Source organism: Scyliorhinus torazame, chromosome 20 (assembly GCF_047496885.1).
Source record: "Scyliorhinus torazame isolate Kashiwa2021f chromosome 20, sScyTor2.1, whole genome shotgun sequence".
NCBI classification, from domain to species: domain Eukaryota; kingdom Metazoa; phylum Chordata; class Chondrichthyes; order Carcharhiniformes; family Scyliorhinidae; genus Scyliorhinus; species Scyliorhinus torazame.
This window is the reverse complement of record NC_092726.1, coordinates 23047014-23068231: the sequence shown is the minus strand read 5'-3', so window position 1 is coordinate 23068231 and position 21218 is coordinate 23047014. Positions and strand designations below refer to the sequence as shown.

The window sequence follows — 21218 nt, the reverse complement described above, 5'->3', positions numbered from 1 at the left end:
GAGTGTTTGATGGGGACAGTGTAGAGGGAGCTTTACTCTGTATCTACCCCGTGCTGTACCTGTCCTGGGAGTGTTTGATGGGGACAGTATAGAGGGAGCTTTACTCTGTATCTAACCCCATGCTGTCCCTGTCCTGGGAGTGTTTGATGGGGACAGTGTAGAGGGAGCTTTACTCTGTATCTAACCCCGTGCTGTACCTGTCCTGGGAGTGTTTGATGGGGACAGTATAGAGGGAGCTTTACTCTGTATCTAACCCCATGCTGTACATGTCCTGGGAGTGTTTGATGAGGACAGTGTAGAGGGAGCTTTACTCTGTATCTAACTCCGTGCTGTACCTGTCCTGGGAGTGTTTGATGGGGACAGTGTAGAGGGAGCTTTACTCTGTATCTAACCCTGTGCTGTACCTCTCTTGGGAGTGTTTGATGGGGACAGTGTAGAGGGAGCTTTACTCTGTATCTAACCCCGTGCTGTACCTGTCCTGGGAGTGTTTGATGGGGACAGTGTAGAGGCAGCTTTACTCTGTATCTAACCCCGTGCTGTACCTGTCCTGGGAGTGTTTGATGGGGATAGTGTAGAGGGAGCTTTACTCTGTATCTAACCCCGTGCTGTACCTGTCCTGGGAGTGTGTGATGGGGGACAGCGCAGAGGGAGCTTTACTCTGTATCTATCCCCGTGCTGTACCTGTCCTGGGAGTGTTTGATGGGGACAGTGTAGAGGGAGCTTTACTCTGTATCTAACCCCGTACTGTACCTGTCCTCGGAGTGTGTGATGGGGGACAGTGCAGAGGGAGCTTTACTCTGTATCTAACCCCGTGCTGTACCTGTCCTGGGAGTGTTTGATGGGGACAGTGTAGAGGGAGCTTTACTCTGTATCTAACCCCGTGCTGTACCTGTCCTGGGAGTGTTTGATGGGGACAGTGTGGAGGGAGTTTTACTCTGTGTCTAACCCCGTGCTGTACGTGTCCTGGGAGTGTTTGATGGGGACAGTGTAGAGGGAGCTTTACTCTGTATCTAACCCCGTGCTGTACCTGTCCTGGGAGTGTTTGATGGAGAGAGTGTAGAGGGAGCTTTACTCTGTATCTAACCCCGTGCTGTATCTGTCCTGGAAGTGTTTGATGGGGACAGTATAGAGGGAGCTTTACTCTGTATCTAACCCCATGCTGACCTGTCCTGGGAGCGTTTGTTGGTGACAGTGTAGAGGGAGCTTTACTCTGTATCTAACCCCGTGCTGTATCTGTCCTGGGAGTGTTTGATGGGGACAGTGTAGAGGGAGCTTTACTCTGTATCTAACCCCGTGCTGTACCTGTCCTGGGAGTGTTTGATGGAGACAGTGTAGAGGGAGCTTTACTCTGTATCTAACCCTGTGCTGTATCTGTCCTGGGAGTGTTTGATGGGGACAGTGTAGAGGGAGCTTTACTCTGTATCTAACCCCGTGCTGTATCTGTCCTGGGAGTGTTTGATGGGGACAGTGTAGAGGGAGCTTTACTCTGTATCTAACCCCGTGCTGTACCTGTCCTGGGAGTGTTTGATGAGGACAGTGTAGAGGGAGCTTTACTCTGTATCTAACCCCGTGCTGTACCTGTCCTGGGAGTGTTTGATGGGGACAGTGTAGAGGGAGCTTTACTCTGTATCTACCCCGTGCTGTACCTGTCCTGGGAGTGTTTGATGGGGACAGTATAGAGGGAGCTTTACTCTGTATCTAACCCCATGCTGTACCTGTCCTGGGAGTGTTTGATGGGGACAGTGTAGAGGGAGCTTTACTCTGTATCTAACCCCGTGCTGTACCTGTCCTGGGAGTGTTTGATGGGGACAGTATAGAGGGAGCTTTACTCTGTATCTAACCCCATGCTGTACATGTCCTGGGAGTGTTTGATGAGGACAGCGTAGAGGGAGCTTTACTCTGTATCTAACTCCGTGCTGTACCTGTCCTGGGAGTGTTTGATGGGGACAGTGTAGAGGGAGCTTTACTCTGTATCTAACCCTGTGCTGTACCTCTCCTGGGAGTGTTTGATGGGGACAGTGTAGAGGGAGCTTTACTCTGTATCTAACCCCGTGCTGTACCTGTCCTGGGAGTGTTTGATGGGGACAGTGTAGAGGGAGCTTTACTCTGTATCTAACCCCGTGCTGTACCTGTCCTGGGAGTGTTTGATGGGGACAGTGTAGAGGGAGCTTTACTCTGTATCTAACCCCGTGCTGTACCTGTCCTGGGAGTGTGTGATGGGGGACAGCGCAGAGGGAGCTTTACTCTGTATCTATCCCCGTGCTGTACCTGTCCTGGGAGTGTTTGATGGGGACAGTGTAGAGGGAGCTTTACTCTGTATCTAACCCCGTACTGTACCTGTCCTGGGAGTGTGTGATGGGGGACAGTGCAGAGGGAGCTTTACTCTGTATCTAACCCCGTGCTGTACCTGTCCTGGGAGTGTTTGATGGGGACAGTGTAGAGGGAGCTTTACTCTGTATCTAACCCCGTGCTGTACCTGTCCTGGGAGTGTTTGATGGGGACAGTGTGGAGGGAGTTTTACTCTGTGTCTAACCCCGTGCTGTACGTGTCCTGGGAGTGTTTGATGGGGACAGTGTAGAGGGAGCTTTAGTCTTTACTCTGTATCTAACCCCGTGCTGTACCTGTCCTGGGAGTGTTTGATGGGGACAGTGTAGAGGGAGCTTTACTCTGTATCTAACCCCGTGCTGTACCTGTCCTGGGAGTGTTTGATGGGGACAGTGTAGAGGGAGCTTTACTCTGTATCTAACCCCGTGCTGTATCTGTCCTGGGAGTGTTTGATGGGGACAGTATAGAGGGAGCTTTACTCTGTATCTAACCCCATGCTGACCTGTCCTGGGAGCGTTTGTTGGTGACAGTGTAGAGGGAGCTTTACTCTGTATCTAACCCCGTGCTGTACCTGTCCTGGGAGTGTTTGATGGGGACAGTATAGAGGGAGCTTTACTCTGTATCTAACCCCATGCTGTACCTGTCCTGGGAGTGTTTGATGGGGACAGTGTAGAGGGAGCTTTACTCTGTATCTAACCCCTTGCTGTACCTGTCCTGGGAGTGTTTGATGGGGACAGTGTAGAGGGAGCTTTACTCTGTATCTAACCCTGTGCTGTACCTCTCCTGGGAGTGTTTGATGGGGACAGTGTAGAGGGAGCTTTACTCTGTATCTAACCCCGTGCTGTACCTGTCCTGGGAGTGTTTGATGGGGACAGTGTAGAGGGAGCTTTACTCTGTATCTAACCCCGTGCTGTACCTGTCCTGGGAGTGTTTGATGGGGACAGTGTAGAGGGAGCTTTACTCTGTATCTAATCCCGTGCTGTACCTGTCCTGGGAGTGTGTGATGGGGGACAGCGCAGAGGGAGCTTTACTCTGTATCTATCCCCGTGCTGTACCTGTCCTGGGAGTGTTTGATGGGGACAGTGTAGAGGGAGCTTTACTCTGTATCTAACCCCGTACTGTACCTGTCCTGGGAGTGTGTAATGGGGGACAGTGCAGAGGGAGCTTTACTCTGTATCTAACCCCGTGCTGTACCTGTCCTGGGAGTGTTTGATGGGGACAGTGTAGAGGGAGCTTTACTCTGTATCTAACCCCGTGCTGAACCTGTCCTGGGAGTGTTTGATGGAGACAGTGTAGAGGGAGCTTTACTCTGTATCTAACCCCGTGCTGTACCTGTCCTGGGAGTGTTTGATGGGGACAGTGTAGAGGGAGCTTTACTCTGTATCTAACCCCGTGTTGTACCTGTCCTGGGAGTGTTTGATGGGGACAGTGTAGAGGGACCTTTACTCTGTATCTAACCCCGTGCTGTACCTGTCCTGGGAGTGTTTGATGGAGACAGTGTAGAGGGAGCTTTACTCTGTATCTAACCCCGTGCTGTACCTGTCCTGGGAGTGTTTGATGGGGACAGTGTAGAGGGAGCTTTACTCTGTATCTAACCCCGTGCTGTACCTGTCCTGGGAGTGTTTGATGGGGACAGTGTAGAGGGAGCTTTACTCTGTATCTAACCCCGTGCTGTATCTGTCCTGGGAGTGTTTGATGGGGACAGTGTAGAGGGAGCTTTACTCTGTATCTAACCCCGTGCTGTACCTGTCCTGGGAGTATTTGATGGGGACAGTGTAGAGGGAGCTTTACTCTGTATCTAACCCCGTGCTGTACCTGTCCTGGGAGTGTTTGATGGGGACAGTGCAGAGGGAGCTTTACTCTGTATCTAACCCCGTGCTGTACCTGTCCTGGGAGTGTTTGATGGGGACAGTGTAGAGGGAGCTTTACTCTGTATCTAACCCCGTGCTGTACCTGTCCTGGGAGTGTTTGATGGGGACAGTGTAGAGGGAGCTTTACTCTGTGTCTAACCCTATGCTGTACCTGTCCTGGGAGTGTTTGATGGAGACAGTGTAGAGGGAGCTTTACTCTGTATCTAACCCTGTGCTGTATCTGTCCTGGGAGTGTTTGATGGGGACAGTGTAGAGGGAGCTTTACTCTGTATCTAACCCCGTGCTGTATCTGTCCTGGGAGTGTTTGATGGGGACAGTGTAGAGGGAGCTTTACTCTGTATCTAACCCTATGCTGTACCTGTCCTGGGAGTGTTTGATGGGGACAGTGTAGAGGGAGCTTTACTCTGTATCTAACCCTGTGCTGTATCTGTCCTGGGAGTGTTTGATGGGGACAGTGTAGAGGGAGCTTTACTCTGTATCTAACCCCGTGCTGTATCTGTCCTGGGAGTGTTTGATGGGGACAGTGTAGAGGGAGCTTTACTCTGTATCTAACCCCGTGCTGTACCTGTCCTGGGAGTGTTTGATGGAGACAGTGTAGAGGGAGCTTTACTCTGTATCTAACCCTGTGCTGTATCTGTCCTGGGAGTGTTTGATGGGGACAGTGTAGAGGGAGCTTTACTCTGTATCTAACCCCGTGCTGTATCTGTCCTGGGAGTGTTTGATGGGGACAGTGTAGAGGGAGCTTTACTCTGTATCTAACCCCGTGCTGTATCTGTCCTGGGAGTGTTTGATGGGGACAGTGTAGAGGGAGCTTTACTCTGTATCTAACCCCGTGCTGTACCTGTGCTGGGAGTGTTTGATGAGGACAGTGTAGAGGGAGCTTTACTCTGTATCTAACCCCGTGCTGTACCTGTCCTGGGAGTGTTTGATGGGGACAGTGTAGAGGGAGCTTTACTCTGTATCTACCCCGTGCTGTACCTGTCCTGGGAGTGTTTGATGGGGACAGTATAGAGGGAGCTTTACTCTGTATCTAACCCCATGCTGTACCTGTCCTGGGAGTGTTTGATGGGGACAGTGTAGAGGGAGCTTTACTCTGTATCTAACCCCGTGCTGTACCTGTCCTGGGAGTGTTTGATGGGGACAGTGTAGAGGGAGCTTTACTCTGTATCTAACCCCATGCTGTACATGTCCTGGGAGTGTTTGATGAGGACAGCGTAGAGGGAGCTTTACTCTGTATCTAACTCCGTGCTGTACCTGTCCTGGGAGTGTTTGATGGGGACAGTGTAGAGGGAGCTTTACTCTGTATCTAACCCTGTGCTGTACCTCTCCTGGGAGTGTTTGATGGGGACAGTGTAGAGGGAGCTTTCCTCTGTATCTAACCCCGTGCTGTACCTGTCCTGGGAGTGTTTGATGGGGACAGTGTAGAGGGAGCTTTACTCTGTATCTAACCCCGTGCTGTACCTGTCCTGGGAGAGTTTGATGGGGACAGTGTACAGGGAGCTTTACTCTGTATCTAACCCCGTGCTGTACCTGTCCTGGGAGTGTGTGATGGGGGACAGCGCAGAGGGAGCTTTACTCTGTATCTATCCCCGTGCTGTACCTGTCCTGGGAGTGTTTGATGGGGACAGTGTAGAGGGAGCTTTACTCTGTATCTAACCCCGTACTGTACCTGTCCTGGGAGTGTGTGATGGGGGACAGTGCAGAGGGAGCTTTACTCTGTATCTAACCCCGTGCTGAACCTGTCCTGGGAGTGTTTGATGGAGACAGTGTAGAGGGAGCTTTACTCTGTATCTAACCCCGTGCTGTACCTGTCCTGGGAGTGTTTGATGGGGCCAGTGTAGAGGGGCTTTACTCTGTATCTAACCCCGTGCTGTACCTGTCCTGGGAGTGTTTGATGGAGACAGTGTAGAGGGAGCTTTACTCTGTATCTAACCCCGTGCTGTACCTGTCCTGGGAGTGTTTGATGGGGACAGTGTAGAGGGAGCTTTACTCTGTGTCTAACCCTGTGCTGTACCTGTCCTGGGAGTGTTTGATGGAGACAGTGTAGAGGGAGCTTTACTCTGTATCTAACCCCGTGCTGTATCTGTCCTGGGAGTGTTTGATGGGGACAGTGTAGAGGGAGCTTTACTCTGTATCTAACCCCGTGCTGTACCTGTCCTGGGAGTGTTTGATGGAGACAGTGTAGAGGGAGCTTTACTCTGTATCTAACCCTGTGCTGTATCTGTCCTGGGAGTGTTTGATGGGGACAGTGTAGAGGGAGCTTTACTCTGTATCTAACCCCGTGCTGTATCTGTCCTGGGAGTGTTTGATGGGGACAGTGTAGAGGGAGCTTTACTCTGTATCTAACCCCGTGCTGTACCTGTGCTGGGAGTGTTTGATGAGGACAGTGTAGAGGGAGCTTTACTCTGTATCTAACCCCGTGCTGTACCTGTCCTGGGAGTGTTTGATGGGGACAGTGTAGAGGGAGCTTTACTCTGTATCTACCCCGTGCTGTACCTGTCCTGGGAGTGTTTGATGGGGACAGTATAGAGGGAGCTTTACTCTGTATCTAACCCCATGCTGTACCTGTCCTGGGAGTGTTTGATGGGGACAGTGTAGAGGGAGCTTTACTCTGTATCTAACCCCGTGCTGTACCTGTCCTGGGAGTGTTTGATGGGGACAGTATAGAGGGAGCTTTACTCTGTATCTAACCCCATGCTGTACATGTCCTGGGAGTGTTTGATGAGGACAGCGTAGAGGGAGCTTTACTCTGTATCTAACTCCGTGCTGTACCTGTCCTGGGAGTGTTTGATGGTTACAGTGTAGAGGGAGCTTTACTCTGTATCTAACCCTGTGCTGTACCTCTCCTGGGAGTGTTTGATGGGGACAGTGTAGAGGGAGCTTTCCTCTGTATCTAACCCCGTGCTGTACCTGTCCTGGGAGTGTTTGATGGGGACAGTGTAGAGGGAGCTTTACTCTGTATCTAACCCCGTGCTGTACCTGTCCTGGGAGAGTTTGATGGGGACAGTGTACAGGGAGCTTTACTCTGTATCTAACCCCGTGCTGTACCTGTCCTGGGAGTGTGTGATGGGGGACAGCGCAGAGGGAGCTTTACTCTGTATCTATCCCCGTGCTGTACCTGTCCTGGGAGTGTTTGATGGGGACAGTGAAGAGGGAGCTTTACTCTGTATCTAACCCCGTACTGTACCTGTCCTGGGAGTGTGTGATAAGGGACAGTGCAGAGGGAGCTTTACTCTGTATCTAAACCCGTGCTGTACCTGTCCTGGCAGTGTTTGATGGGGACAGTGTAGAGGGAGCTTTACTCTGTATCTAACCCCGTGCTGTACCTGTCCTGGGAGTGTTTGATGGGGACAGTGTGGAGGGAGTTTTACTCTGTGTCTAACCCCGTGCTGTACGTGTCCTGGGAGTGTTTGATGGGGACAGTGTAGAGGGAGCTTTACTCTGTATCTAACCCCGTGCTGTACCTGTCCTGGGAGTGTTTGATGGGGACAGTGTAGAGGGAGCTTTACTCTTTACTCTGTATCTAACCCCGTGCTGTACCTGTCCTGGGAGTGTTTGATGGGGACAGTGTAGAGGGAGCTTTACTCTGTATCTAACCCCGTGCTGTACCTGTCCTGGGAGTGTTTGATGGGGACAGTGTGGAGGGAGTTTTACTCTGTGTCTAACCCCGTGTTGTACGTGTCCTGGGAGTGTTTGATGGGGACAGTGTAGAGGGAGCTTTACTCTGTATCTAACCCCGTGCTGTACCTGTCCTGGGAGTGTTTGATGGAGACAGTGTAGAGGGAGCTTTACTCTGTATCTAACCCCGTGCTGTATCTGTCCTGGGAGTGTTTGATGGGGACAGTATAGAGGGAGCTTTACTCTGTATCTAACCCCATGCTGACCTGTCCTGGGAGCGTTTGTTGGTGACAGTGTAGAGGGAGCTTTACTCTGTATCTAACCCCGTGCTGTACCTGTCCTGGGAGTGTTTGATGGGGACAGTGTAGAGGGAGCTTTACTCTGTATCTAACCCCGTGCTGTACCTGTCCTGGGAGTGTTTGATGGGGACAGAGTAGAGGGAGCTTTACTCTGTATCTAACCCCGTGCTGTACCTGTCCTGGGAGTGTTTGATGGAGACAGTGCAGAGGGAGCTTTACTCTGTATCTAACCCCGTGCTGTATCTGTCCTGGGAGTGTTTGATGGGGACAGTGTAGGGGGAGCTTTACTCTGTATCTAACCCCGTGCTGTACCTGTCCTGGGTGTGTTTGATGGGGACAGTGTAGAGGGAGCTTTACTCTGTATCTAACCCCGTGCTGTACCTGTCCTGGGAGTGTTTGATGGAGACAGTGCAGAGGGAGCTTTACTCTGTATCTAACCCCGTGCTGTATCTGTCCTGGGAGTGTTTGATGGGGACAGTGTAGAGGGAGCTTTACTCTGTATCTAACCCCGTGCTGTACCTGTCCTGGGAGTGTTTGATGGAGACAGTGTAGAGGGAGCTTTACTCTGTATCTAACCCTGTGCTGTATCTGTCCTGGGAGTGTTTGATGGGGACAGTGTAGAGGGAGCTTTACTCTGTATCTAACCCCGTGCTGTATCTGTCCTGGGAGTGTTTGATGGGGACAGTGTAGAGGGAGCTTTACTCTGTATCTAACCCCGTGCTGTACCTGTCCTGGGAGTGTTTGATGAGGACAGTGTAGAGGGAGCTTTACTCTGTATCTAACCCCGTGCTGTACCTGTCCTGGGAGTATTTGATGGGGACAGTGTAGAGGGAGCTTTACTCTGTATCTACCCCATGCTGTACCTGTCCTGGGAGTGTTTGATGGGGACAGTATAGAGGGAGCTTTACTCTGTATCTAACCCCATGCTGTACCTGTCCTGGGAGTGTTTGATGGGGACAGTGTAGGGGGAGCTTTACTCTGTATCTAACTCCGTGCTGTACCTGTCCTGGGAGTGTTTGATGGGGACAGTGTAGAGGGAGCTTTACTCTGCATCTAACCCTGTGCTGTACCTCTCCTGGGAGTGTTTGATGGGGACAGTGTAGAGGGAGCTTTACTCTGTATCTAACCCCGTGCTGTACCTGTCCTGGGAGTGTTTGATGGGGACAGTGTAGAGGGAGCTTTACTCTGTATCTAACCCCGTGCTGTACCTGTCCTGGGAGTGTTTGATGGGGACAGTGTAGAGGGAGCTTTCCTCTGTATCTAACCCCGTGCTGTACCTGTCCTGGGAGTGTGTGATGGGGGACAGCGCAGACGGAGCTTTACTCTGTATCTATCCCCGTGCTGTACCTGTCCTGGGAGTGTTTGATGGGGACAGTGTAGAGGGAGCTTTACTCTGTATCTAACCCCGTACTGTACCTGTCCTGGGAGTGTGTGATGGGGGACAGTGCAGAGGGAGCTTTACTCTGTATCTAACCCCGTGCTGTACCTGTCCTGGGAGTGTTTGATGGGGACAGTGTAGAGGGAGCTTTACTCTGTATCTAACCCCGTGCTGTACCTGTCCTGGGAGTGTTTGATGGGGACAGTGTGGAGGGAGTTTTACTCTGTGTCTAACCCCGTGCTGTACGTGTCCTGGGAGTGTTTGATGGGGACAGTGTAGAGGGAGCTTTACTCTTTACTCTGTATCTAACCCCGTGCTGTACCTGTCCTGGGAGTGTTTGATGGGGACAGTGTATAGTAGCTTTACTCTGTATCTAACCACGTGCTGTACCTGTCCTGGGAGTGTTTGATGGGGACAGTGTGGAGGGAGTTTTACTCTGTGTCTAACCCCGTGCTGTACGTATCCTGGGAGTGTTTGATGGGGACAGTGTAGAGGGAGCTTTACTCTGTATCTAACCCCGTGCTGTACCTGTCCTGGGAGTGTTTGATGGAGACAGTGTAGAGGGAGCTTTACTCTGTATCTAACCCCGTGCTGTATCTGTCCTGGGAGTGTTTGATGGGGACAGTATAGAGGGAGCTTTACTCTGTATCTAACCCCATGCTGACCTGTCCTGGGAGCGTTTGTTGGTGACAGTGTAGAGGGAGCTTTACTCTGTATCTAACCCCGTGCTGTACCTGTCCTGGGAGTGTTTGATGGGGACAGTATAGAGGGAGCTTTACTCTGTATCTAACCCCGTGCTGTACCTGTCCTGGGAGTGTTTGACGGGGACAGTGTAGCGGGAGCTTTACTCTGTGTCTAACCCCGTGCTGTACCTGTCCTGGGAGTGTTTGATGGGGACAGTGTAGAGGGAGCTTTACTCTGTATCTAACCCTGTGCTGTATCTGTCCTGGGAGTGTTTGATGTGGACAGTGTAGAGGGAGCTTTACTCTGTATCTAACCCCGTGCTGTATCTGTCCTGGGAGTGTTTGATGGGGACAGTGTAGAGGGAGCTTTACTCTGTATCTAACCCCGTGCTGTACCTGTCCTGGGAGTGTTTGATGAGGACAGTGTAGATGGAGCTTTACTCTGTATCTAACCCCGTGCTGTACCTGTCCTGGGAGTATTTGATGGGGACAGTGTAGAGGGAGCTTTACTCTGTATCTACCCCATGCTGTACCTGTCCTGGGAGTGTTTGATGGGGACAGTATAGAGGGAGCTTTACTCTGTATCTAACCCCATGCTGTACCTGTCCTGGGAGTGTTTGATGGGGACAGTGTAGAGGGAGCTTTACTCTGTATCTAACCCCGTGCTGTATCTGTCCTGGGAGTGTTTGATGGGGACAGTATAGAGGGAGCTTTACTCTGTATCTAACCCCATGCTGACCTGTCCTGGGAGCGTTTGTTGGTGACAGTGTAGAGGGAGCTTTACTCTGTATCTAACCCCGTGCTGTACCTGTCCTGGGAGTGTTTGATGGGGACAGTATAGAGGGAGCTTTACTCTGTATCTAACCCCGTGCTGTACCTGTCCTGGGAGTGTTTGACGGGGACAGTGTAGCGGGAGCTTTACTCTGTGTCTAACCCCGTGCTGTACCTGTCCTGGGAGTGTTTGATGGGGACAGTGTAGAGGGAGCTTTACTCTGTATCTAACCCTGTGCTGTATCTGTCCTGGGAGTGTTTGATGGGGACAGTGTAGAGGGAGCTTTACTCTGTATCTAACCCCGTGCTGTATCTGTCCTGGGAGTGTTTGATGGGGACAGTGTAGAGGGAGCTTTACTCTGTATCTAACCCCGTGCTGTACCTGTCCTGGGAGTGTTTGATGAGGACAGTGTAGATGGAGCTTTACTCTGTATCTAACCCCGTGCTGTACCTGTCCTGGGAGTATTTGATGGGGACAGTGGAGAGGGAGCTTTACTCTGTATCTACCCCATGCTGTACCTGTCCTGGGAGTGTTTGATGGGGACAGTATAGAGGGAGCTTTACTCTGTATCTAACCCCATGCTGTACCTGTCCTGGGAGTGTTTGATGGGGACAGTGTAGAGGGAGCTTTACTCTGTATCTAACCCCGTGCTGTACCTGTCCTGGGAGTGTTTGATGGGGACAGTATAGAGGGAGCTTTACTCTGTATCTAACCCCATGCTGTACATGTCCTGGGAGTGTTTGATGAGGACAGTGTAGAGGGAGCTTTACTCTGTATCTAACTCCGTGCTGTACCTGTCCTGGGAGTGTTTGATGGGGACAGTGTAGAGGGAGCTTTACTCTGCATCTAACCCTGTGCTGTACCTCTCCTGGGAGTGTTTGATGGGGACAGTGTAGAGGGAGCTTTACTCTGTATCTAACCCCGTGCTGTACCTGTCCTGGGAGTGTTTGATGGGGACAGTGTAGAGGGAGCTTTACTCTGTATCTAACCCCGTGCTGTACCTGTCCTGGGAGTGTTTGATGGGGACAGTGTAGAGGGAGCTTTCTATCTAACCCCGTGCTGTACCTGTCCTGGGAGTGTGTGATGGGGGACAGCGCAGAGGGAGCTTTACTCTGTATCTATCCCCGTGCTGTACCTGTCCTGGGAGTGTTTGATGGGGACAGTGTAGAGGGAGCTTTACTCTGTATCTAACCCCGTACTGTACCTGTCCTGGGAGTGTGTGATGGGGGACAGTGCAGAGGGAGCTTTACTCTGTATCTAACCCCGTGCTGTACCTGTCCTGGGAGTGTTTGATGGGGACAGTGTAGAGGGAGCTTTACTCTGTATCTAACCCCGTGCTGTACCTGTCCTGGGAGTGTTTGATGGGGACAGTGTGGAGGGAGTTTTACTCTGTGTCTAACCCCGTGCTGTACGTATCCTGGGAGTGTTTGATGGGGACAGTGTAGAGGGAGCTTTACTCTGTATCTAACCCCGTGCTGTACCTGTCCTGGGAGTGTTTGATGGAGACAGTGTAGAGGGAGCTTTACTCTGTATCTAACCCCGTGCTGTATCTGTCCTGGGAGTGTTTGATGGGGACAGTATAGAGGGAGCTTTACTCTGTATCTAACCCCATGCTGACCTGTCCTGGGAGCGTTTGTTGGTGACAGTGTAGAGGGAGCTTTACTCTGTATCTAACCCCGTGCTGTACCTGTCCTGGGAGTGTTTGATGGGGACAGTATAGAGGGAGCTTTACTCTGTATCTAACCCCGTGCTGTACCTGTCCTGGGAGTGTTTGACGGGGACAGTGTAGCGGGAGCTTTACTCTGTGTCTAACCCCGTGCTGTACCTGTCCTGGGAGTGTTTGATGGGGACAGTGTAGAGGGAGCTTTACTCTGTATCTAACCCTGTGCTGTATCTGTCCTGGGAGTGTTTGATGGGGACAGTGTAGAGGGAGCTTTACTCTGTATCTAACCCCGTGCTGTATCTGTCCTGGGAGTGTTTGATGGGGACAGTGTAGAGGGAGCTTTACTCTGTATCTAACCCCGTGCTGTACCTGTCCTGGGAGTGTTTGATGAGGACAGTGTAGATGGAGCTTTACTCTGTATCTAACCCCGTGCTGTACCTGTCCTGGGAGTATTTGATGGGGACAGTGTAGAGGGAGCTTTACTCTGTATCTACCCCATGCTGTACCTGTCCTGGGAGTGTTTGATGGGGACAGTATAGAGGGAGCTTTACTCTGTATCTAACCCCATGCTGTACCTGTCCTGGGAGTGTTTGATGGGGACAGTGTAGAGGGAGCTTTACTCTGTATCTAACCCCGTGCTGTATCTGTCCTGGGAGTGTTTGATGGGGACAGTATAGAGGGAGCTTTACTCTGTATCTAACCCCATGCTGACCTGTCCTGGGAGCGTTTGTTGGTGACAGTGTAGAGGGAGCTTTACTCTGTATCTAACCCCGTGCTGTACCTGTCCTGGGAGTGTTTGATGGGGACAGTATAGAGGGAGCTTTACTCTGTATCTAACCCCGTGCTGTACCTGTCCTGGGAGTGTTTGACGGGGACAGTGTAGCGGGAGCTTTACTCTGTGTCTAACCCCGTGCTGTACCTGTCCTGGGAGTGTTTGATGGGGACAGTGTAGAGGGAGCTTTACTCTGTATCTAACCCTGTGCTGTATCTGTCCTCGGAGTGTTTGATGGGGACAGTGTAGAGGGAGCTTTACTCTGTATCTAACCCCGTGCTGTATCTGTCCTGGGAGTGTTTGATGGGGACAGTGTAGAGGGAGCTTTACTCTGTATCTAACCCCGTGCTGTACCTGTCCTGGGAGTGTTTGATGAGGACAGTGTAGATGGAGCTTTACTCTGTATCTAACCCCGTGCTGTACCTGTCCTGGGAGTATTTGATGGGGACAGTGGAGAGGGAGCTTTACTCTGTATCTACCCCATGCTGTACCTGTCCTGGGAGTGTTTGATGGGGACAGTATAGAGGGAGCTTTACTCTGTATCTAACCCCATGCTGTACCTGTCCTGGGAGTGTTTGATGGGGACAGTGTAGAGGGAGCTTTACTCTGTATCTAACCCCGTGCTGTACCTGTCCTGGGAGTGTTTGATGGGGACAGTATAGAGGGAGCTTTACTCTGTATCTAACCCCATGCTGTACATGTCCTGGGAGTGTTTGATGAGGACAGTGTAGAGGGAGCTTTACTCTGTATCTAACTCCGTGCTGTACCTGTCCTGGGAGTGTTTGATGGGGACAGTGTAGAGGGAGCTTTACTCTGCATCTAACCCTGTGCTGTACCTCTCCTGGGAGTGTTTGATGGGGACAGTGTAGAGGGAGCTTTACTCTGTATCTAACCCCGTGCTGTACCTGTCCTGGGAGTGTTTGATGGGGACAGTGTAGAGGGAGCTTTACTCTGTATCTAACCCCGTGCTGTACCTGTCCTGGGAGTGTTTGATGGGGACAGTGTAGAGGGAGCTTTCTATCTAACCCCGTGCTGTACCTGTCCTGGGAGTGTGTGATGGGGGACAGCGCAGAGGGAGCTTTACTCTGTATCTATCCCCGTGCTGTACCTGTCCTGGGAGTGTTTGATGGGGACAGTGTAGAGGGAGCTTTACTCTGTATCTAACCCCGTACTGTACCTGTCCTGGGAGTGTGTGATGGGGGACAGTGCAGAGGGAGCTTTACTCTGTATCTAACCCCGTGCTGTACCTGTCCTGGGAGTGTTTGATGGGGACAGTGTAGAGGGAGCTTTACTCTGTATCTAACCCCGTGCTGTACCTGTCCTGGGAGTGTTTGATGGGGACAGTGTGGAGGGAGTTTTACTCTGTGTCTAACCCCGTGCTGTACGTGTCCTGGGAGTGTTTGATGGGGACAGTGTAGAGGGAGCTTTACTCTGTATCTAACCCCGTGCTGTACCTGTCCTGGGAGTGTTTGATGGGGACAGTGTAGAGGGAGCTTTACTCTGTATCTAACCCCGTGCTGTACCTGTCCTGGGAGTGTTTGATGGGGACAGTGTGGAGGGAGTTTTACTCTGTGTCTAACCCCGTGCTGTACGTATCCTGGGAGTGTTTGATGGGGACAGCGTAGAGGGAGCTTTACTCTGTATCTAACCCCGTGCTGTACCTGTCCTGGGAGTGTTTGATGGAGACAGTGTAGAGGGAGCTTTACTCTGTATCTAACCCCGTGCTGTATCTGTCCTGGGAGTGTTTGATGGGGACAGTATAGAGGGAGCTTTACTCTGTATCTAACCCCATGCTGACCTGTCCTGGGAGCGTTTGTTGGTGACAGTGTAGAGGGAGCTTTACTCTGTATCTAACCCTGTGCTGTACCTGTCCTGGGAGTGTTTGATGGGGACAGTATAGAGGGAGCTTTACTCTGTATCTAACCCCATGCTGTACCTGTCCTGGGAGTGTTTGATGGGGACAGTGTAGAGGGAGCTTTACTCTGTATCTAACCCCTTGCTGTACCTGTCCTGGGAGTGTTTGATGGGGGACAGTGTAGCGGGAGCTTTACTCTGTATCTAACCCCATGCTGTACCTGTCCTGGGAGTGTTTGATGGGGACAGTGTAGAGGGAGCTTTACTCTGTATCTAACCCCTTGCTGTACCTGTCCTGGGAGTGTTTGATGGAGACAGTGTAGAGGGAGCTTTACTCTGTATCTAACCCCGTGCTGTACCTGTCCTGGGAGTGTTTGACGGGGACAGTGTAGCGGGAGCTTTACTCTGTATCTAACCCCGTGCTGTCCCTGTCCTGGGAGTGTTTGACGGGGACAGTGTAGCGGGAGCTTTACTCTGTGTCTAACCCCGTGCTGTACCTGTCCTGGGAGTGTTTGATGGGGACAGTGTAGAGGGAGCTTTACTCTGTGTCTAACCCCGTGCTGTACCTGTCCTGGGAGTGTTTGATGGGGACAGTGCAGAGGGAGCTTTACTCTGTATCTAACCCCGTGCTGTACCTGTCCTGGGAGTGTTTGATGGGGACAGTGTAGAGTGAGCTTTACTCTGTATCTAACCCCGTGCTGTACCTGTCCTGGGAGTGTGTGATGGGGACAGTGTAGCGGGAGCTTTACTCTGTATCTAACCCCGTGCTGTACCTGTCCTGGGAGTGTGTGATGGGGACAGTGTAGAGGGAGCTTTACTCTGTATCTAACCCCGTGCTGTACCTGTCCTGGGAGTGTTTGATGGGGACAGTGTAGAGGGAGCTTTACTCTGTATCTAATCCTGTGCTGTACCTGTCCTGGGAGTGTGTGATGGGCACAGTGTAGAGGGAGCTTTACTCTGTATCGAACCCCGTGCTGTACCTGTCCTGGGAGTGTTTGATGGGGACAGTGAAGAGGGAATTTTACTCTGTGTCTAACCCCGTGCTGTACCTGTCCTGGGAGTGTTTGATGGGGACAGTGAAGAGGGAATTTTACTCTGTGTCTAACCCCATGCTGTAAAGCCACTGTCAATTGCAGAGCAGATAAAATGCCACTTACTTGGGTGTACATTTCTGACACATCTCACAGGTCTGTTCCGGCAAACAGTATCTTCCAGCTTTACACCTGCACTCAGTGTCCTTCAGTCTGGTGCAGTTAGACACCTCCTCCTCATCTGTGAAAACACACAATCATCACTGCAAACGGCCCCATCGCTGGGCAGCAGAGGAAATGTCCCAGGAATGGACGGCAGCACAGTGGTTAGCACAGTTGCTTCACAGCGCCAGGGACCCGGGTTTGATTCCCGGCTTGGGTCCCTGTCTGTGCGGAGTCTGCACGTTCTCCCCGTGTCTGCGTGGGTTTCCTCCGGGCGCTCCGGTTTCCTCCCGCAAGTCCCCGAAAGACGTGCTCGTTAGGGTGAATTGGACATTCTGAATTCTCCCTCCGTGTACCCGAACAGGCGACTAGGGGCTTTTCACAGTCACTTCGTTGCAGTGTTAATGTAAGTCTACTTGTGACAATAAAGATTATTATTATGAAAGGCCTTTCGCACTGAGACATGCTATCAATGAAGCAATCAGGGAGCCGCGGAGCTTCCAGCAATGTCTGATGGCGAGAGATTGAGGAGATCAGACCCATATTCCTCGAAGTTTGGAAGAGATACTGTACCCTGGCTGACAATAACATTCCTTTTGACCCTTACACCAGTGGCACACTGGGCAAGACTATAGTGGCACACTGGGCAAGGCAAACTTCGGCTTTAACATCCAAAGATCCACAACGAGAACTGTCTCCATTTCTTACCTCTTCTACAAGAGCGACAGGCCAGACATTTCTCCAGTCCATTGGGAAATTTGGTGTAGTCCTCTCCCTCTGTACAATCTTCACATTTACTACTCTTGAAGTTTTCCTTACAGTGTTCAGCCACACGGGTTCCTGTAATCAGAGAGCAGGTCGCTCAACGCTCACTTCTGCAGTCTTACCAAAAAACACTTCACAAGTCATGGCAACTTTCCTCCACCTCTGGATCCCACAAACCGCAACAATTCTGCCCTGCCCAAACTGGAGCCACAGAAACCCGGTTTGCCCCCAGCCTCGTGCTCCGTTCTGTGCCGTGTCATGTTTTTAAAAAAAAAAGAATTCTGTCTGGCAGGGCCTGGGTGCTTTTAGCGGCCAGAAGGTGAAGTTGACAAAGGGATGTGTTTTTCAGTCTGGGCTAATGGACTGTGGTTTGACTGGGAAAGTTCCTGGGAGTCAACGTGGTTTGCAACCTGCAGCTTGGGGAGATGAGGTGATTGCTGGGTGGAGCCAAGGAAGACAGAGAGAGACATTCTGAGAGGTTTTAGAGAGGCAGTTTTGTTTGGAGAAAGATTTGGAGAGGAATTGAATTCTGATCTGCCTGATGCTGGGTCCACAATCCTCCCACAGTAAGATAGATTGAGTGCTGTAAGTTTCTTATCTTGTTCTTTTGGGGGAATTTAGTATTTTTTTTTTTTTTTAATTTTATTCTCCTCCTTTTTCACATTTTCTCCCAAATTTACACCCACTAACAATAAACAATAATCAGTAACAAATATGTCAATCCCGATACCAATAACAACGATCCCATCCTCCCACCAAACCCCAGACATTAACCTGCATGTTCACAGAAACAAATGACAAAAAGGAATCAGGAGTCACCCACAGTCACCATGAACACACACAGCCCCCTCCCCTCCCCCCAACCCTCCCACCCAGCCGCCCCAACTAATGTTCAATGTTATCCAGCTCTTGAAAGTGCAGAATGAGTAATGCCCATGAATTGTAGAACCCCTCCATCCTTCCCCGCAGTTCAAACTTAACCTTCTCAAGAGTCAGGAATTCCAGCAGGTCCCCCCGCCACGCCAGGGCACTGGGTGGAGAGGCTGCTCTCCAACCCATCAGGATCCGCCTTTGGCGATCAACGAGGCGAAGGCTACAACATCTGCCTCCGCACCCGTTTCCAACCCCGACAGGTCCGACACCCCAAATATGGCCTCCCGGGGGCCCGGGTCCAGTTTCACGTGCACCACTTTAGAAATTACCCTAAAAGCCTCCTCCCAGTAATCCTCCAGCTTTGGACAGGACCAAAACATATGAACGTGATTAGCGCCACCCCCCCCCCCGCCCCCCCCACACACACACACATCCCCACCCCCCGCAACGTTCACACACATCTTCTACTCCTTCAAAGAATCGTCTCATCCTCACCCTCGTGAGGTGTGCTCTGTTAACCTCCTTCAGCTGTATCAGCCCCAACCTCGCGCACGAGGTGGAGGCGTTCACTCTCCGGAGCACCTCACACCAGAACCCCTCCTCCATATCCTCTCCCAACTCTTCCTCCCGCTTTGCTTTGATCCCTTCCAGTGGTGCCTTCTCCTCTTCCAAAATAGCCCCGTAAACCGCTGACGCTGCCCCCTTCTCCAGCCCCCCTGTCGTCAGCACCTCCTCCAGCAATGTGGAGGCCGGCTCCACCGAGAAGCTCTGTATCTCCTTTCTGGCAAAATCTCGAACCTACATGTGTCTAAACATTTCCCCCTGCTCCGGCCCACACTTCGCTCCCAGCTCCTTCAATCCTGCAAACCGACCCCGAAGAAACAAATCTTTTCGTGTCTTAATCCCCTTCCCCTCCCATTTCCGAAAATTTCCAACCCACCTCCCTGGCTCCAATCTGTGGTTCCCCCGAATCGGCATTTCCCTTGACCCTGCCCCCAACCCAAAGTGTTGGCGAAACTGCCCCCAAATTCTCAATGAACCTATTATTACTGGACTCGCTGAGTATTTCCCCGGGGCTATCAGGAGTGGCGATGTTGCTCGTGCTTTCAATCCTGACCCCCTGCACAAACTCTCCTCCATTCTGACCCACTGGGAATCAACCCCTCTGACCCAGCTCCGCACCTTCTCCACATTCGCCGCCCAGTAGTAATACATCAGGTTCGGAAGACCCAAACCCCCTGCTTGCCTTCTCCTCTGTACTTTCTAACTCTGGCCAACTTCCCTCCCCATATGAACGAAGTAATCCTTCCCTCAATCTCTCAGAAAAAAGCCTTTGGGGGAAAATCGGCAGGCATTGAAAAATAAACCGAAATTGTGGCAACACGTTCATTTTAACCGCCTGCACCCGACCCGCCAGTGACAGAGGGAGATCATCCCACCTTGCCAGATCGGCTTTCACTCTCCCCACCAAACTAGAGATGTACCTGCGGCGCCCCCCCCCCCCCCCCCCCCCCCACCCCACCCCCGGGCAACCTGCACCCCCAGGTACCTAAAGTGAGTCCCTGCCCTACGGAATGGCAGCCCTCACACGCCCCCCCCCCCCCCCCACCCCTGCCCCCACCCCTGGCCGAGACACCACAAAATTCTCACTCTTGTCTAGATTTAGTTTGTACCCTGAGAAAGACCCAAACACTCGAAGCAGCTCCAATATTCCCCCTATCGACACACTCGGTTCCGACACGTATAACAGCAAGTCATCGGCATATAAGGACACCCTATGCTCTATTCCACCCCCCCCCCGCACTATTCCTTTCCATACCCCCAAACTTCTTAATGCGATGGCCAACGGCTCAGTCGCGAGTGCTAACAGCAGGGGGGACATAGGACATCCCTGTCTAGTTCCACGGTGGAGAGAAAAGTATCTCGAGCTGATGTTGTTTGTGCGGACACTCGCCCTCGGCTCCTTATATAATAGCTTTACCAAGTTCACAAACCTTGGTCCAATCCCAAACCGCTCCAGAACTGCCATCAAGTACCCCCCATTCTACCCGATCAAACGCCTTCTCGGCGTCCAATGCCACAATCACCTGTTTCCTTCCCCTCTGCCGGTGCCATAACCCTTCAATACCCTCCTAATGTTTGAAAAGAGCTGCCTCCCTCTCACAAACCCCGTCTGATCCTCCCCTATCACCTTCGGGAGACACTCCTCCAGCCTACCCGCCAGTACCTTCGCCAACACTTTTGCGTCCACATTCAGAAGTGATCTGGGCCGATACGACCCACACTCCGCCGGATCCTTATCTTTTTTTAGTAACAGGGAAATCGATGCCTGCCCCAAGGTTTGCGGCAACACCCCCTTCCCTATCGCCTCTTCAAACATCCCCACCATCAGGGGTGCCAGCTTATCCTTGAATTTTTTATAATATTCCACCGGAATCCCATCCGGCCCTGCCACCTTCCCCGACTGCATCCTCCCAATCGCATCCTTTATCTCCTGCTCCACTATTGCTCCTTCTAATGTAGCCCTGTCCCCCTCCCCTAGCCTAGGGTACTCCAACCCATCTAGGAATTCCTGCATCTCACGGTCTCCCCCGGGTGGCTCTGACCTGTACAACCTCTCATAAAATTCCTCAAAAACCTTGTTAATCAGCACTGGGGCCACCACCAACTTCCCTGCCCTATCCCTCACCTGAACAATTTCCCTTGCCGCTGCCTCCCTCCGGAGCTGACCTGCTAACATACTCCATGTTCGTAAACTGCACCCCTTGCTCATCTCAGTTGGCGCACCGCCTTCCTGGTGGACAGTCGGTCGAAGCTCGCCTGTAGTTCCTTCCTTTTTTCCAGCTTCGCTGGGTCCCCATCTCCTGCATACCTCCTATCTACCTCCAACATCTCATCTATTACCCTCTGCCGCTCCAACCTCTCCTCTTTATCCACCCTGGCCTTAAACAAAATCACCTCACCTCTCACCACCGCCTTTAGAGCCTCCCAGACGACTGCCTTCGACCCCTCACCCGTACAATTGAAACCTACATATTCCTTAATTATCTTTTCAGTTTTGTCACAGAACACTTGGTCCCCCAAAAGCCCCACATCCAGTTTCCACCCCGGTCTCTGAGCTACCCCCTTCTCCAGTACCACATCCACCCAAT

General features: G+C 51.7%; 1 protein-coding gene across 2 annotated transcripts in view; it reads right to left on the bottom strand.

The window, feature by feature from the left end:
• LOC140396964 (tumor necrosis factor receptor superfamily member 6-like) overlaps positions 1-21218 on the bottom strand; it is a 58373-nt gene that overhangs the window by 16845 nt on the left and 20310 nt on the right. For both annotated transcript variants that reach the window (XM_072485955.1, XM_072485954.1), the window contains exons 3-4: positions 17137-17268; positions 16393-16507 (exon numbers count right to left, since the gene is read on the bottom strand). In XM_072485955.1, the coding sequence (XP_072342056.1) occupies positions 16393-16507; positions 17137-17268 (247 nt within the window). The remainder of the gene's footprint in view (positions 1-16392; positions 16508-17136; positions 17269-21218) is intronic.